The sequence below is a fragment of the Gorilla gorilla genome, chromosome 17 (genome assembly GCF_029281585.2).
Source record: "Gorilla gorilla gorilla isolate KB3781 chromosome 17, NHGRI_mGorGor1-v2.1_pri, whole genome shotgun sequence".
Taxonomy (NCBI): Eukaryota; Metazoa; Chordata; class Mammalia; order Primates; family Hominidae; genus Gorilla; species Gorilla gorilla.
Genome location: NC_073241.2, coordinates 106,273,078 through 106,290,764, shown reverse-complemented (window position 1 = coordinate 106,290,764; position 17,687 = coordinate 106,273,078). Strand labels below are relative to the sequence as shown.

At 41.6% G+C, this 17,687-nt stretch overlaps 1 protein-coding gene across 5 annotated transcripts in view; it reads right to left on the bottom strand.

Annotated features, from left to right (window-relative positions):
* The window catches only part of ZNF236 (zinc finger protein 236), a 147,868-nt gene that overhangs the window by 40,921 nt on the left and 89,260 nt on the right, over positions 1–17,687 (bottom strand). For all 5 annotated transcript variants that reach the window (XM_019014241.4, XM_055368266.2, XM_055368267.2 and 2 more), the window contains 9 exons: positions 16,838–16,941; positions 15,286–15,437; positions 13,325–13,537; positions 9,122–9,404; positions 5,992–6,095; positions 3,612–3,977; positions 1,379–1,524; positions 1,044–1,284; positions 455–634 (listed from right to left, as the gene is read on the bottom strand). In XM_019014241.4, the coding sequence (XP_018869786.3) occupies positions 455–634; positions 1,044–1,284; positions 1,379–1,524; positions 3,612–3,977; positions 5,992–6,095; positions 9,122–9,404; positions 13,325–13,537; positions 15,286–15,437; positions 16,838–16,941 (1,789 nt within the window). The remainder of the gene's footprint in view (positions 1–454; positions 635–1,043; positions 1,285–1,378; positions 1,525–3,611; positions 3,978–5,991; positions 6,096–9,121; positions 9,405–13,324; positions 13,538–15,285; positions 15,438–16,837; positions 16,942–17,687) is intronic.

The window sequence follows — 17,687 nt, the reverse complement described above, 5'->3', positions numbered from 1 at the left end:
TTCAATGTTCTCCCATGTTTCAATTTTCCTATATAATCCTAGTAGAATTCTGAAGACATACAGTAAAGAGAGTGCCATGCGGATCTAAAATGCCCTAATGTAAACAGTTTATACCAGTTTCATGGAGCATGAGTGAGAACCACAAAGCTACGCTTTCTGCTGTTTCCTAAACAAAAATAACTTATTCTCTAAAAATGAGTCAATGAATGAAAGAATTAAATAACTGACTGTACTCAAACTGGAAGTGACATGAGAAACTATAATTTTTCATTTCTGGTGCCAGATCTGAATTAGAATACATTATTTTCACTAAACTTCAACTTCTCCCATAAATTATAAATACATATTGAGCACGGGCTTTATGCACAGCAGAGTATTGTAGGAAAAGAGATAGTAAGATATACAGTACTTAAATTGCAGGGTGAAAAGATGTTTAAAATTATAACTTACTAACCGGAGATAGTCAGGGTAATTTCCTGTGGAGACCCCGAGGAAGACGTGGCAGTGGGCCCAGCGGCCTGTGCCAGGACCTGGCTCAGGCTGGAGTTGTTAATGGTCAGGGTGATCTCGTGGGGACCGCCGGAGGGGGACACTAGACCTTGCGAAGTCATCACTTGAGTGAGGTCTTGGGTCCCTGATTGTCATTACAAAGCAAAACAAAGTTGAGATTCAAAAAAACCAATTTCCCCTGTTTTTATATTAAAAATATTTTAATTAAACTGTTATTAAATATTTCAATAAGACAAAGATTTAAAACAAAGCATCAGTCATCTCTAATTCCTTCGTCTAAGAAGAAAGCCTTGCGAGGAAATGAAGCCAGGATGAAAAGAGTAATTAAATGAAGGTAGTAATAATCTAAGAGCATATATTAAATACATATCATTAATTGTAAGAAAAGCTTATTTTATTCTCAGGACATTTGATTTATTCTCTTCTACAAAGAGAAGAAAATGACATCATAACATCCTAAATTCAAATATGTAATCACAAGCAAGAAACTGAAACTCCAGCTGTCAAAATAAGCAAAAGTGAGTGGCTCTTACCACTGCTGTTAGTGGTCAGCACTGAATCCTGCTCAGACAGCGGGCCTATGGTCAGGTTCGCAGAGGTCACTGTGGGCTGTAAGGACAGGCCTGAGATGGGCTGGATGACAACACTGGCAGGGACCGTGCTGTCCGACGTCTGGAGAGAGCTGTTCTGTGGGGCCAGGCCAGGCTCCCCCGTGAGCTGCTGAGCCAATAGGTTGCCCTGCTGTAGCGTCTGCTGCAGAATGCTTGGATCAATCTGAAAAGCAGCACAGGTACTTGTAATGAAAACTTCATGCTTCTCTGTGATGCCAAGAGAATTACAGCACAGGAGACCATGGAAGGTGTCATACCTGCAACGTAATGTTATTAATGCTGGCAGCATCGATTCCAGAAATCTGTACATTTGGTCCAACCAAGTTAGCAGCCAACTGTAACTGGATGCCTTCTAGGGTAGCCAGGCTCCCATCTGTCAGAGACACGGTCAGGTCACCCCCAGCTGGCCAGAGAAAGAGAAAGAGAATGACCGAATATTATGAATGCTTCTTAAAACTAAAGTAATTCATTTTTTACATAGGGATTTTTAAATACATAAGTTGTACACATTATGTCAATACAATGTTGTTGTGGAATACGAACACCTACTTTATACCATATACACATATATGCTGTCTAATCACCCTTTATACCATATACACACACTGTCTAATCACCCTTTATTTATACCATACACACACATACTGTCTAATCACCCTTTATACCATACACACACACTGTCTAATCACCCTTTTTTTTTTTTTGAGACAGACTCTCGCTCAGTCGCCCAGACTAGAGTGCAGTGGTGCCATCTCAGCTCACTGCAAGCTCCGCCTCCCAGGTTCACGCCATTCTCCTCCCTCAGCCTCCTGAGTAGCTGGGACTACAGGCGCCCGCCACCACACCTGGGTAATTTTTTTTTTGTATTTTTAGTAGAGACGGGGTTTCACCATGTTAGCCAGGATGATCTCGATCTCCTGACCTCGTGATCCGTCGATCTCGGCCTCCCAAAGTGCTGGGATTACAGGCATGAGCCACCACACCTGGCCCTAATCACCCTTTATACCATACACACACACACTGTCTAATCACCCTTTATATCATACACACAGTCTAATCACCGTTTATACCATACACACAGTCTAATCACCCTTTATACCATACACACACACATACACACTGTCTAATCATCCTTTATACCATACACACACACACACACACACACACACACTGTGTAATCACCCTTTATATTATATACACACACACTGTCTAATCACCCTTTATACCATACACACACACACACACACACACACTGTGTAATCACCCTTTATGCTATATACACACACACGGTCTAATCACCCTTTATACCATACACACAGTCTAATCACCCTTTATACCATATATACACACACTGTCTAATCACACACACTGTCTAATCACCCTTTATACTATATATACACACACTGTCTAATCACACACACTGTCTAATCACCCTTTATACCATATATACACACACTGTCTAATTACCCCAGAAACCTACTTTCTACCATATACGCACATACACTGTCTAATCACCCATTATACCATATATACACACACAGTCTAATCACCCCAGAAACCTACTTTATACCATATACACATACATTGTCTAATCACCCCAGAAACCTACTTTATACCATACACAAATACACTGTCTAATCACCCCAGAACAACTCTGTAAAACAGATACTCCTTTATGCCATACGCATACACTGTCTAATCACCCGAGAAATCTCCTTCATACCATATACACATACACTGTCTCATCACCTCAGAAACCTACTTTTTACTATATCCACATACAGTCTAATCACCGCAGAGCAACTCTGTGAAACAGATACACTTTATACCACACACACACACTGTCTAATCACCCCAGAACTCTGTGAAATAGATACTCATATTGCCCACTTTAAACGTATCAGAAAAGTAGCTCAAAAAGATTCTACTGATTAGCCAAAGGTTCAAAACAACCACTACTACTGAGTGGTGGTCAGGCTGCAATCCTGCCACGAGTCACAGAAACAGAAAGAAGGGCACACAGGACATCTGATTGCCATGTACAACGGCTGCATTTACTCACAGGTACACAAATCAACACAACTAGCTAAAATGTAACACTTCTCAAGCACTATGAGACGCAAGAACAACTGGAAAACTGCACTATATCAAAAACAATGCTAATGAGTATTTATAAATTACACTTCTCACTACTAAATTTATGAGAATGCCAACTGAGTAAAAACAAGTTTACACCCACTAAAAACAAAAGCTAAACAAAGTGCTTAGTGTAAAAAAGCAGCTGGCATGGAAGACAGAATGGGAAATGGAAAGCAGCAATGTCTGCAAGACGGAATTCCAATTTTTCCGAATGCCTTATAAGGAAAAGGCTCAAAGAAGGGAAACATGGTGCTACGGTAAACAACATCTCTTCTGTCGTGGGAACAGACAGAAGCAGCACAGAACAGTTTAATCACTTTGCTGCTCTCATTCCCTCGGCTCAGCGTTTACCTGACACAGAGGCAGGGAGAATAGCTTGGCCCACCAGTCCTGGTTGCAGCAGATTCTGATCAAACTGTCCTGTTAGAACAGAGTTGTTCATGATAAACACGTTTGGGTCAGTAGAGGAGGAGTTGAGGAGGTTTACAGGCTGCAGTCCTTCCGACGAGCTTCGAGTCATAGGCTTTCTGGCCTTCTTTGGGTCTGGTTTATAATGAAACTGCATGTGTGTCTTTCTTCTACCCGAGGTACGGAAACGCAGCTCACAATGCGGGCATTTGAAGGGCTTGGCTCCCGTGTGCAGACGCATGTGGACCTTCAGACTTCCCTTCGTGGAGAAGGCGTTGCTGCAGACGTGACAGCTGAAGAGCTTCTGACCTGTGAAAAGCCCAGCCAAGAATCAACAGAGGCGATAGCAGTCGCGACACTCACCCCCACCCCACTCAGCTGTCACTATGGATGTAAATATGTTGAATCAGTGGATGGAAGTACTTTAATGAGAATCCCTTTCACCTATAAGATGTTACGGACGTCACAGGCAATTGCTGCAGTATTGTAAATTTAACAGTGTATTGTTTACAATTTGAATTTAGCATTTTCACAAGCCTTTGAGGTTTACAGTGTTTCTAAACCACTGCATTATTCTGAACCTTGATTGGAGTAGTTGATTTATATTTATCAGAAGCTAATGGGTGGTATGACTTAACAGCCCGGCTCTGAATTACTGTCACTTTTCTTTAATTTTACAAATGGTACTTTAACATCTCAGCATCTCTCTATCTTCTCTTCTGCCAAACAGGGGCAACCACAATGCCAGCACAGGTAGGCATCACACTGGGAGAATATGCAAAGGAAAGTTCTATGCTAGGGTCAAAGGGCTGTGTGCCTAGTGTCATGTACCTAGTTCCTTAGGCTCTTTTCATGATTACTGGGTATATCAAAGGCCACAAAGGCTCGGCGCACCATGAGCATAGGCTCCACCCTCCTAGAGCCTCTGGGAGCTGAAAAACTTCCTGGCTGGCTTTTCCCCTCTACTGTCCAGGAACAAATGCTAATTTTTACAGGATGGTGCACACTAGGATCCACCAAGGGACTAGTGCAACCTGCTATCCCAACGCCGCCCTGGGTTCCTCAGAAATCACACCTCTACTTCAGAATGGAGAAAGAGGCACCAAAAGGTATTTATCCAGAGACTTCCATCTCTAGTCCTTATCCACGTGGCCTACGCTGAACTCCAAAACCAAGGAAATGATGAAGCAGCGTGCACCAAGTCATCGTGGACGTCACTGGGCACCTGCTGCATGAGAGGCCGTGCCCTAGGCCTGGGGGCACAAAGATAAGTGATGCCGGGCCCTCCATATCCACAAAAAGTTCACTGCATTACACAAAAGAGATAAATACAGGGAGCCTAATGAAACAACAGAAAAACTGCACACAGGACAGTCATATAAACAAGCTCAGGGATCTGTTTATCTAGTTACCAATATTAACCCATCAGAAAAGAATCACAGGGCTTCAGGTAAATGTGTGAAAGTCCATTTGTTCTTGTCTGTTGAATTCTGCTTATAACCAACAATGAAGAATGTAAATTAGTCTCATAATCATAATTCTATGAATCATTATAACAACAGCTCTGCATTCACTGTGCGTTTACCACAGGCCAATCCATTCCTAAGTGTTTACCAAAGGCCAAACACTTTTCCAAGCTATTTAAATGTCTTAATGCTTAAAGCTATTTAAATGTCTGAACTCCCAAAGACGGAGGTACAACTATTAGCCCCATCTTCTGCAGAAGAAACTTGTGGCTGAGAGGAGAACCTTGTCTAGGACCACAGAGCTCACAGGAGGACTACAGGATTCCCAAGCAGGCAGAGGCAGAGGCAGCCTCCCCACCGCTAGGAGGCACTGTGCAGAATTCCAGAAGCAAAGGCACAGACAACATGAAGATGAGAAAAAGGCCAGGAAACTTGGACATTCATTTCTGCCTTTGCAAGAGTTTCTCCCCATATAAAAATAATTATGAAATGATAACTGCCATCAGATTTGCTAAGTGCCAGGTTTTACAAAACCTCAACAAACTAAACCTCTTTGGCTTAAATGAGACTAAGAGGTAATCTTTTTAACAAAGTTATTTAAGCATGAGTAAGAATACGTGACAATTTTTAAGAAAAATTCAACTTTTGAGACCTAATCCCTTTTTTTCTTAGTGTCATTTGGACAGTTTTCCCTGTGTCAGGAATAAAAAAATCTTTTATATCACTTTCTTCATGGTGCCTCATTTTTAAGCGTTCTATAATTTGGAAAGTATTTATGTACACAAAATATATAGGAACAAAACATACGAAATGCTATCCTAAGACCTCTACCAATAACGCAGGCATGTTTTCCTTACCTGTGTGAGTCTTCACATGACAATCAAGAGTGGATTTCACAGTAAAACTCTTTCCACATTCATCACATTTGTATGGCTTTTCTCCAGTATGGATTCGAACATGCCTATCCAAAAAGCATTGATTATAGACATATTGACAAACGACTTCATGATTTGAAATTTATAACTATATAAATTAAAATTAGGTGTTACTACGTTCTGATTAAGTTTGGCCAAGAAAAACTTTAAGCTTCACTCCATACAAAAAATACCATAAACAAATCCAAATAACAACCAAAATATTTGCAAGACAAATAATAATAGAGATAATTTCCTTAGGGCCAGGAGCGGTGGCTCACGCCTGTAATCCCAGCACTGTGGGAGGCCAAGGCGGGGAGATCACCTGAGGTCAGGATTTCGAGACCAGACTGGCCAACATGGTAAAATCCTGTCTCTACTGAAAATACAAAAATTAACAGGGTGTGGTGGCAGGCGCCTGTAATCCCAGCTACTTAGGAGGCTGAGACAGGAGAATCGCTTGAACCCAGGAGGCAGAGGTTGCAGTGAGCCGTGATCACGCCACTGCACTCCAGCCTGGGTGACAAAGTGAGACTCTGTCTCAAAAAAAAAAATAAAAATAAAAAAGACAATTTCCTTAAAAAACCCAAGAACTCTGACAAATCAAATCAGCAGGAAAACCCAAACGATATCAGAGTAGAAAAGTTGGCAATGCACAGAGTTTACAGAAGAAATACAAACAGCCAAAAAACATATGCAAAGCTGTTCAATCACACTTAGAATCAAAGAAGAGCAGATGAAAACGACGAGATATCGTTTCCCCCATCCTGTTGGCTGGAGCTGTAAAACAGGCACTCGGAGTCTCTGAAAGACAGAGGCACACGGCCCTCTGGTGGCCTTTGCCAGACTCTACCCTCACTGAGCCATCAGAGGCACACAGGCTCACGGAAGAGTCACCACAGCGCCCTGCCAGTCACCAAGCGTGGAAATTCAGTGTTCGTCGGGAGGGGTCTGCTGAAATTAATTTGGTATCCCCATGCAACAGAACCCTACATTGCCATTAAAAAGAATAAAATAGGTTTATAGATACTGACGAAGAAAAATACCTCTGACTCATTGATATGTAAAAATTTAAAAACGAGAATCGTACAACTTAACATTGGTATATGTCTAGACATTTCCGAAAAAAATACTCAAAAAACTGTTAACAGTGCTTATCTCTGGGGAGCAGGACAACCTTCAGTACCATTTTTTGTTTCTCATCACATTTACTCACTGGGAGTCTGAACCTTGAACTTTTTTAAAACGAAAGATCGGACAAGAAGAAGAAAACACAGCTATAAGAATGTCCCGTTCTCGGAGTTTGCACTGAGCCGAGACCACACCACTGCACTCCAGCCTGGGCGACAGAGCGAGACTCCAACTCAAAAAAAAAAAAAAAAAAAAAAAAGAATGTCCCACTCTTCTGGTCTTCAGGTACAGTCGATGGAGACATGTTTAGCACTTTATGTCGCCTTGGTAGCATTTTGTCTCTGCTAATTGGCTGGCACGCCCCACCCACAGGCAGGTCACAAAGTGCTGTCTCAACACCTCCATGTGACACCCTTGCCAGGCCTGACTTTCTCATCTATGACTCCACCACTAACCCCTACTGGAAAACTATCTCACCCTATCAGTTAGTTCATGAGTTCCTCCAGGCCACACACAACTGCTGGCCAGACTGGACTCCTTCTTATAAACATCTCAAGTTTTCCATCACAACCCCTTAGCTCCTCCTCTCCTTAGTTTAACTTTCTATGTCTTATGCCCAACCTCAGATCACACCATCAACTTAGATCCTACCCCGGAACTTCACTGCATGGCTCAACGAGAGCTCGCTGTTGAAGGGTCCTGTGGCCACACCACCCAGTGGGACCTGGGCTCTCTCTCTTCTCCAGTCACCTCCCTCATTGTCACTCTCTAGCTGAACACACCTCCCCTTCCTGCTGTGGTCGAAACATGAAGGCCAGCAGTCAAGGTGTGTGCTCACTAGGGTGGCACTGCCAACCCAGCAGCTCCTTGAAACCACCTACCCTTTCCCTGCAGCACCTGCTGCTGTCCTCTGTAGAACAGAGTACAAGGAACACACCCTTTGGTTTTCTGAAACATCCTGCAATATTAAAATCTTCACAGTTTGTTTTATTAAGTTGCTGAATAATTAGTTCTATCTCCTAGAGCAAAACATAAGCATCCCCGTTATATACAGAAACTCTTCTGATTCTTCAGGAGAACGCTGATACTTTGGTCTTCCTTTCTCCAGAAAGGAAGGACATTCTGAGAGCCCCTTCTGTTCTTTACCATGGGTCTTGGTTTCCAGATTCTTCATGGTTCTGCTCAACTCGATCTCATGTATCAGCCACTGCTGTTTGGCCGATTGCCAATTAGTCTCCCTCCTGTCACGCGCTTGTGTCCCACTCCTCACACTGACTGGCAGGCCTCAGAGGCAGGAGGGCGCCTGCTGCTCTTCTGCCTGTCCACAAAGCTTAGAGCCCTGCCTTCCTCAATGGATACATCTGTTTTCATTGTTTACTACTATGACAACCATACAGAAATAAGCATAAGCAATCTATAGAGAAAACAGACTTTTTTTTTTTTTTTTTTGAGACGGAGTTTCATTCTTGTTGCCCAGGCTGGAGTGCAATGGCATGATCTCAGCTCACCACAACCTCCACCTCTCAGGTTCAAGCGATTCTCCTGTCTCAGGCTCCCGAGTAGCTGGGATTACAGGCACCCACCACTACACCCACCTAATTTTGTATTTTTTAGTAGAGACCAGGTTTCTCCATGTTGGTCAGGCTGGTCTCAAACTCCCAACCTCAGGTGATCCTCCCGCCTCGGCCTCCCAAAGTGCTGGGATTACAGGTGTGAGCCACCATGCACAGCCGAAAACAGGCTAATTAATATTCTGAATGAGTTTACTACAGAGAACTAATTCAAGCTTAAAACCATACATTCAAGTAAGTAAGCTGCCATCACTCAGGTGACACCAGGTTCAGAAACTAATGGCCCTGCTGCAGTGAAAATCACCAAAGGAGCAGCTGCCTGCACCTCCAGTCTTCAGAGCGGAACCCGCGCGGCGTAGCCATGCCCTCACCTCACCAGGTCGCTGGGCTTCTTGAAGCTCTTGGGGCAGTATGTGCAGCAGTTGGCGTGCTTGGGCTCGTCCTGCAGCTCCGCCTGCTTGTCCCTCAGCTCACTGATGCGGTCCTTTTCTGCCGCGGACTGCACCAGGACCTTCTCTGACACCGTGGCGCTCTCCTGCGGCCGGATCTTGGCTAACTGGGCTGTCTCCTCCTCCGTGAAAGTGATGACCTCAGGACGAGACTTCCGTGATGCATTTCTGTCAGAATGTTCTTCCTCTTCCTCCATACAAATGTCTACACAAAATCAAGGAAAAGGGATCAAAATCGTAATGAAGAAAACTTGGTTTTTAGCAAAACAATTAAAACTAAATAGGTATGTATGTAATGAAAATTAATAACTCAACCAAGCTATTTTTATGATGGTAGAGAGTTGCTATATTTTCCCACCTCTATTGAGAAACTTAGGTCATGGAAAGAAAACAGCCAAGTGTACTGGAAAGTGGGGGGCGGGGGATGAACAGAGGTTGGTGAAGGGGTGAAAACATCCGCTTAGATAGAAGGAATAAGCTCTAATGTTTGATAGCAGAGTAGGGTGATTAGTTAACAACAATGTATATTTCAAAGTAGCTACAGGAGAGAACTTGAAATGTTCCCATACTTAGAAACTGCTAAATACTTAAGGTGATGAATACCCCAAGTACTCTGATTTGATCATTCCACGTTCTATACATGAAACAAAATATCACATGTGCGTCATAAATATGTAGAAATATTATGTAACCAAAAAAAAGCCAAGTGAAGGGCATCCTTTAGGAGAGTGATGACCAACATTAGGAACATGCTCAGATTAAAGACCTGCTTCTACCCCTCCCTGAAAATTCAGGAGTAAGCTTTGAGGCTGACAGTGTCCACACAAGCTACCGGTATTCATAAATATAGATATTCATTTATTAATAAGGGCAAAAAATGAATTACCATCAGATTTTTTAAAACCAGAAGCCCAAAAATGGGAGACCAAATTAATAAATTAGCAAACGGCCCCCAACTAAAAACAATTACTATAAAGAAGAAAATAAAACTTTAAAAATATATGTGGTTGGCCCTCTGTATCTGTGCCTTCCACATCCATAGATTCAACCAACAGCAGTTAGAAAATACAGATCCTTTTTTTCTTGTTATTATTCAATAAACGATACACTATACTGGCTATTTACAACCAGGTGCAGTGGCTCACACCTGTAATCCCACTGCTTTGGGAAGCTGAGATGGAAAGATTGCCTCAGGCCAGGAGTGTGAGACCAGCCTGGGCCACATAGCAAGACTCCATCTTTACCAAAAATTTAAAAATTAACCAGGCATGGGGGCGCACGCCTGTAATCCCAGCATATTGGGAGGCCAAGGTGGGGCTTGGCACGGAAGTTCAAGACCGCCTAGGCAACAGAGCAAGACCCCGTCTCTACAAAAAAAAAATTTTTTTAAATCAGCCAGGCGTGGTGGTGAGCCTGTAGCCCCTGCTACTCAGGAGCCTGAGGTGGGAGGATTGCTTGATCCCAGGAGTTCAAGGCTGCAGTGAATTATGATTGTGCCAGTGTACTCCTGCCTGGGTGACAGAGTGAGACCCTGTCTCTCAAAAGAACCCCAAACTATTTACATAGCATTTATATTATATTAGGTATTATAAGTGATCTAGAGATGGCTTAAAGTATACAAGTGGATGCGTGTAGGTTACATGCAGATACTATGCTGTTTGATATCAGGAACTTCAGCATCTGCAGATTTCGGTGTCCTCAGGAGTCCAGGAACAAATCCTCAGCCGATACTGAGACAGAACTATATGCATAAGTATTCATTCCTAAATGAAAAATAAGGACGCATTCCAATTGATTAAAAAGAATACTAGAGAAGGAAAAAAAGTTTGGCTGGGAGCAAGGAGGTCATTATTGTATGACTGACTGAAAAAAACTTACAACTCAACAGAAACACTAAATTGCAAAGTGGACAGTGATTAATTCACCAAATAAGTAAATTTAAAAACAAACTGGATAATTTTTCTTAGCACATAAAAGGGAAAAAAGAGAGATGGGAGGGGATTGGGGAGGGAAGAAGAAAGAGAGGGGAGCAAAGGACAGCGAGGGTGTGGGTTGAGGGAGAAAGTCATGGAGGATAAAGCCAGTGGACTCAATGTCCATCTCGTAGAAATTCCAGAAAAAGATACAGCAAACTGAAAGTCCACATTATACCAATAAAGCTTGGAATGATTTGAGGGCAGCTTATAGATAGCGGCCCCACCAACACACATGAGGAAATAAGGAGGTAACTCTGTTAACATTCTTTAAGGAACTGAGAACGCAATCAGTATAGCACAGACTGGAGACAGAGAACAACAAAATTAAGCACGACAGACAGACAGCATGAAACAGTCAGCAAGTGTTAGGCCAAGCAGGCTAACGTCACAATAAATGTGAGGGAATTTAACCCCTATCCAAGTCTCTAGGTTTGGGCAAAACAACGCAATTTAACACGTGACTTTTCTCCTATGGACAAGAGTTCATCTGCAGTTTCCCCCACAATGATCCAAGGAAAACAAGGCATACAAGGTGAATCTAAATAAATATGTAGCAGTGAGATGAAGCCCAAACAGAACTCCCAAATCGATGCTAGAATTCAGTAGCATTAGAAGCTTTATTAATTGACAGCAAAGAATATGTAAAGCGGCTTAGAGATTATTTGTATTTGGCTGATAAATTAACACTCTCCAAATGACAGGGTTCTAGAAATAATGCCTGGATGTCCTATAGCCTTTAACTCATTTGAAGGAAAGGGTCATTTTCTTTTTATACTTTATGAAATCTCATGACAGAATTTTAAAAATGGAAATAAAGGCTTTACTAAGTATCATCAGATTAAAGAGTTTGAACTATCTCAGTTTAACAGGTCAGAAACTTTTATTCCAGAATTATCTACTAAAGAAATGAGGTGCACAATGGCTCTGGCAATGGTTAAGTTGCAGTTTTTGTTACTTTGAGGGAGTTTAGGCAAGTTTTACAGACTTATTCCTCAAAACAGCAGAGAAAGGTAGACTGCCATAACCCACCGGGGACCCCAGATGGTCTCACTGTGGTCTTTTGGTCAGATGGTGGCAAAGCAGACAGAGGTGGCAGTACCTTGAGAGAGGATGATGGGCCACCAGCAGGTCTGACCTCCGATGACAGTCCCCATTTAGCACCCCTGTCTCCACACAGCCACTGACACAAGATCCACTGACAACACTGCACACCAACTGTGCCAGGACAGGATGGCCACGGCACAGGCAAGAGCCCAGGCCAACACATACACTCAGACCAGCCGTGACCTCCAAGAGTGTCAGAACACACACAGATTTAAAAACTGCAATCTGTGTGCTGGCGCAACGTGTCAAAATATAAAATGTGCTCTATTCTTAACTGTATAATTTCATTGTGGAACTTCCTAAAAAGAAGTTGTCTTATAAGTACAAAAAGTATAAGCACAAAAATAATACTCAGGATCTCCCACTTGGTATGGGACTTGGGCGAATTAACGTGTCTAATGTTTAGATGGCTAGTGTACAAAATGAGATTAATCCCTCCAACTATGCGGTGTTTTGCGTCTATTACATGAGACAACGTAATGGCAAGCACAGGTTTTACCAAGGGTTACAGCAGTCCATAAATGCTACCATTACCATTTCAGTGAAAGACCAGATACTAGCTGCACATCCATCAACCCATCAACAGAAAATTATATAATAAAATATGATGGAATTCCATGGAGTCATCTGAACTGATGTAGGCCTGTGTTCAATAAATTAAATATGCCTGTAATAAACTTCAGTAGACAAAAAATTAAGCATACTACAACACTATATAGAGCAAGATACCATATTTGTTAAAAACATTCAAGTCTCTAGCAACATGCGCGCCCAAGCACGAAAGGAAGAACACAGTGTGAGAGCGAATGCTAACTCAGCGCGTGGTGATTTGTAAGAGCAGATGTTTTCTTCATTGCACCTCTGAATTTTTCTTCCAAGAGCATGTATGGCTTTCATAATCAGAAAATAAAATTATTAAAAACTCAGGGTGCTACTGAACTAATCTATATATAGCCAGGTCAAAATACTCACGGTGATTTTTGAATGGATTCATTCCTAAATTAGCATCGGGTTAATACACCTTGAATCAACAAATGGAAAATACCTCCTCCTTCTGTCTCTCCAGTGGCTGACACAGCAGAGGGGACTGTTTGGTGTCTCTTCATGTGCTTTTTACAATGCACTGTAGTTCGGAAACCCTCCTCACAAAACGGACACTTATAAGGCTTCATGCTCATATGTGTGGCCATGTGCCGGGTGAGGCTGCCATTGGTGGTGAAGGAAGCATTGCACACACTGCAGCTGAACGCCTTCACTCCTACAAGCACAGAAACAGAAAAAACGGCTGGAACCAATCCTATTTCACTACCTTAAAACCAGAAGCAGTCAAAACCAAACAAAGATATGTTTAATAAGTCACAACATTATCCTTAGGCTTAGCAGACATTGGTTAAAAAAAAAAAAAAGTACATTACAAAATTATAGACAGTTTATTTGGTGTGGGTTTCCAATTTTTAGAAATGGGATTGTTTTAAGAACATGGAAGTTGACACAGGACATCTTACTGCCTTCTCTACTGAAATCAGCAGGCTCTGTGAAGTCACAGTCTTCAAAACAAATCAAGTCCCCTCTGTCCTTGGTCTTTTACATTTAAACTGGCAACATGTGGATTCTACCCCAGAAATGTTTTCTCCAATCCATCTTTTCATCATTCCCATAGCACATGAGGTAGATGAGGCATTAAGAACTAGTCTATAAATCTTCTATACAGCTTTACTTTCAAATAAAGTCCCATATAGAAGGCCCTCTCTCCTCTGGACCAATGACACAGAACCAAGTAATTAGCTATTTTCCTCCTATTTCTGTCTTTCTTCCACCGTTCCTTATAAAAGTCATATATTGCTGCTCTCTGCCTCCGTAGCAGGCCCTTCAAAGTACCATATAAACTACTGCCAGCAATCTTTCCAATATCCACTAAAACCACTCCTCAATCATCAACCTATGGACCAGTCAATAAAACTTTTCCTTATTTTGCTTGGCTCTATGTTTCTAAGCAGTATATCTTCATTTTCAAATAAAGCTTTATACAAAATATACACTGATATTAAACTTATAATGAATACACTGAGTATATGAAACAGATAACAGAAGATGTTAAAAATATTTTTAACTGTACACCACGTATCTGATAAAGGTCCAGTAGCCAGAATATAAAAACCTCTTACAACTCAATAAGGCAAATAATCCAATTTTAAAATGGGCATAGGATTAGAACAGACATTTCTCAGTGTCTGTGAAAGATGTTTAACATGATTAGCCATCGAAGAAATGCAAATCAAAGCAAAACCACAATGGCACGTGGGAAGGCTCATGACCATCCACAAGGCCGGTCATAAGAGAAGCAATAATAGCCATTGGCAAGGATGTGGGGAAACCAGAGCCCTCCCACGCTACGGTGGGCTGTCAAATCCCACAGCCACAATGGAAAACAAATGTTTTAACAGAGTTAACATATGACCAAACAATTCCACTCCCAGGTAGAGCAATGAGCCCATGTCCACACAAACACTTAAATACAAATGTGCATAGCAGTATTACTCATAATAAACAAAATATGGAAATAACTCCAATGTCCATCACCCGATGAATGGATCAATAAGACGTGGCATATCCTACAATGGAAAGGAATGAGGTTCTGATCCACCCAAACAGCATGGGTGAAACTTGAGCACACTGTGCTGTGAAAGAAGCAGACACAAAATGCCACGTATTTCTATAAAATACCCAGGACAGGCAAATCTATAATGACAGAGGTAGATACTGGGTGCCTGAGGTTCTGGGCATTGAGGGGAAATGGGGAGTGACTGTTAATGGGTACAGAGTTTCTTTTATGTGTAATAAAAATGTCCTAAAATTACAGTTTTGATGGTTGCAGAACTCTATGAACATACTAAAAATCACTGAATTGTACACTTTAAGTGGGTGAATTGAATGGTATATGGATTATATCTCAATAAAGCTTTTTTCTTTAAAGGACTAATCTCCAAGTATAAGGCAGACAGTGACCTGTGTGTGTCTTCTCGTGGGACTTGAGGACCCCAGAGGAAACAAAGCCGCGTCCACAGAGCTTGCACTTGTAGGGCTTTTCCCCGGTGTGCGACCGCACGTGCTGCTTCAGGTGGCTGGACTTCTTAAAGCCTTTGTTGCAATAGTCACACCTACAAAGCAAACATATAGAACTCAGACCACGTTAATTCATAGCACAATTACAAATACAGCACCTGAAAAGGGAAGAAAAGCAAACAAGCTTCACCAACAACCATGAAACATTTAGGCACAACTGTTATAGAACCTAGGTGTGCTCTCCAACATTCAAGAAATTATAAAGTATAAAATATTGCCAACAATCATTTGTTAGACCAAATTCTGCTTAGAGTATTTATAGTCTTAAATGTATTACTTAAAAAACAGTAAATCCTATAACTCCCCAGCAGATATAATATTTGATTAATTAGAAACTCTCTCTAAGCATAATAGGAAGAAAATGTATGCACTCTTTTCTTTATTAAGTCGTTAGACACTATGAATCCTTCCATTGCCTCAGAAGCAGAATCACTCCTGTATCTAGTCACTTGGAAATGCCAATCCATGTACTCCTTTGGTTTATAAAATACAAAACAGAGTGTACTGGAGTTATGCTGAATAATATATAAATATGCAGTATTATTTCCCCTTCAGTTGTTACTGAATAGACTAATGTTATCTTAAGGATTAAAATAATTATAAATTTCAAAACTCCTACTCACATATTATTAAAAGCTTATTCCATTAGTATGTCTCTTTCGTCCATTCTCAAGTTTTAATCTCCAGTAAGAGGTTAGTGACGTCCCTACACTATTACCTAAGTCAAGACTGGGTGCCCACGTAGAGGCAACTAACTTTCCTCTCAAGTCCAAATTAAACTAAAAGCTGGAAGTGTCTGAATACATTTTGAAAATTGACTCTTGTAAATCTGGTTTGGCGGTGGCTCACGCCTGTAATCCCAGCACTTTGGGAGGCCAATGCAGGTGGATCACCTGAGGTCAGGAGTTTGAGACCAGCCTGGCCAATGTGGTGAAACCCCGTCTCTACTAAAAATACAAAAATTACTTGTACACTGTGCACAGAGGGTGCTCAGTATGTACTGCTGAGCCAGTGGACGGACACATCTAAAAAGCTGTCTTTCTAATTGTGCTGTATCCTGGTACACAGATTGTTATATGTAAAGCACATGAAGAGTCTTGAACTAAAAGGCATAATATAAATTTAACTAATTTCTGAAAATGGAATAATAATGACTTAAAACAGTGACGGGAAGCTGCAGCAGAGTACTTCAAACAGACAAACTGAAGACTGCCGTATCCAAATCCTGGCCCGCTCACTTATCTGCTGTAAAAAGTTTAGCAAGTTAATCTCTTTTGTCTCAGATCGTTTATTTACAGAATATGGATGACAATGGAACTGTTTTGAACAGTTCTGAGAGAATGAAATCGCAGAGCCCTTGGAGCGGGGCAAACACACAGCAGCATCTGTTCCTGGGAGCCGGCAATACCATGAGCTGGTCTGTGCAGACAACTACCTGTAAGAGCGCCTGCTCTGGTCCTCGTTGTCCTCCAGAAACTGGGAACCTTGCGCCTGCAGGTCCAGTTCCTCTTGGGATGACTCCTGAATCAAGCGAGTTGTCTAAAATTTAAGAGAAGTATAAAGCAAACTACTTGAATATCTGTGAATAAACATAAAACAACTGAGCAGCTAAGAACTAAGGATAAGAACATTCATAAAATGTGGATTTAAGAGAGAGAAACCCCAAATAGTTCACTGTAATCATTTAGGCCAGAGCAATAATAAAGATCACTTATACAGATTTTATTAAATGAAGACCTATTTATTCTCTATTACCCTACCTTAATACAAAGCTTAATCAACCATAAAACTGATTATTTTATATATCTTAATAAGAGATTCCTCTTTCATCTGCTCTACTCTTACTGACAGTGAATAAAATCCCGCCTTCAGAGAGTATAATACTATGTCTCCTCTTGTCACACAAACCAGAGGGTGAGAAAGACACGCTCTCCATCCCCAAGAACGGTACCACGCATATATAGGGCAGTCACACTGACCCCATCCCTTCCTGACAGCGGCATTACAACCCATGCTACCACAGCAAGGACAAAACAAAAATCTGGTCAACGTTTTCGAACCACTCTATAATAGATCCATGCTCACACTGAGCAGAGGATAAGCTCCACTGACCTTCAGAAGGCCTGGAGTCACAGGACAGACTGCGAACAGTAGAGTCATCCACCCCTGTGCAGCAAGTGCACGTTGCTATAAGCAAGGGCCTGTGTCGCATTTGTTTACCTGACTTCCAAAACCAACTTAGATAAACCACAACAACAGAACTGGATTTGAACAGTTTTATTTAG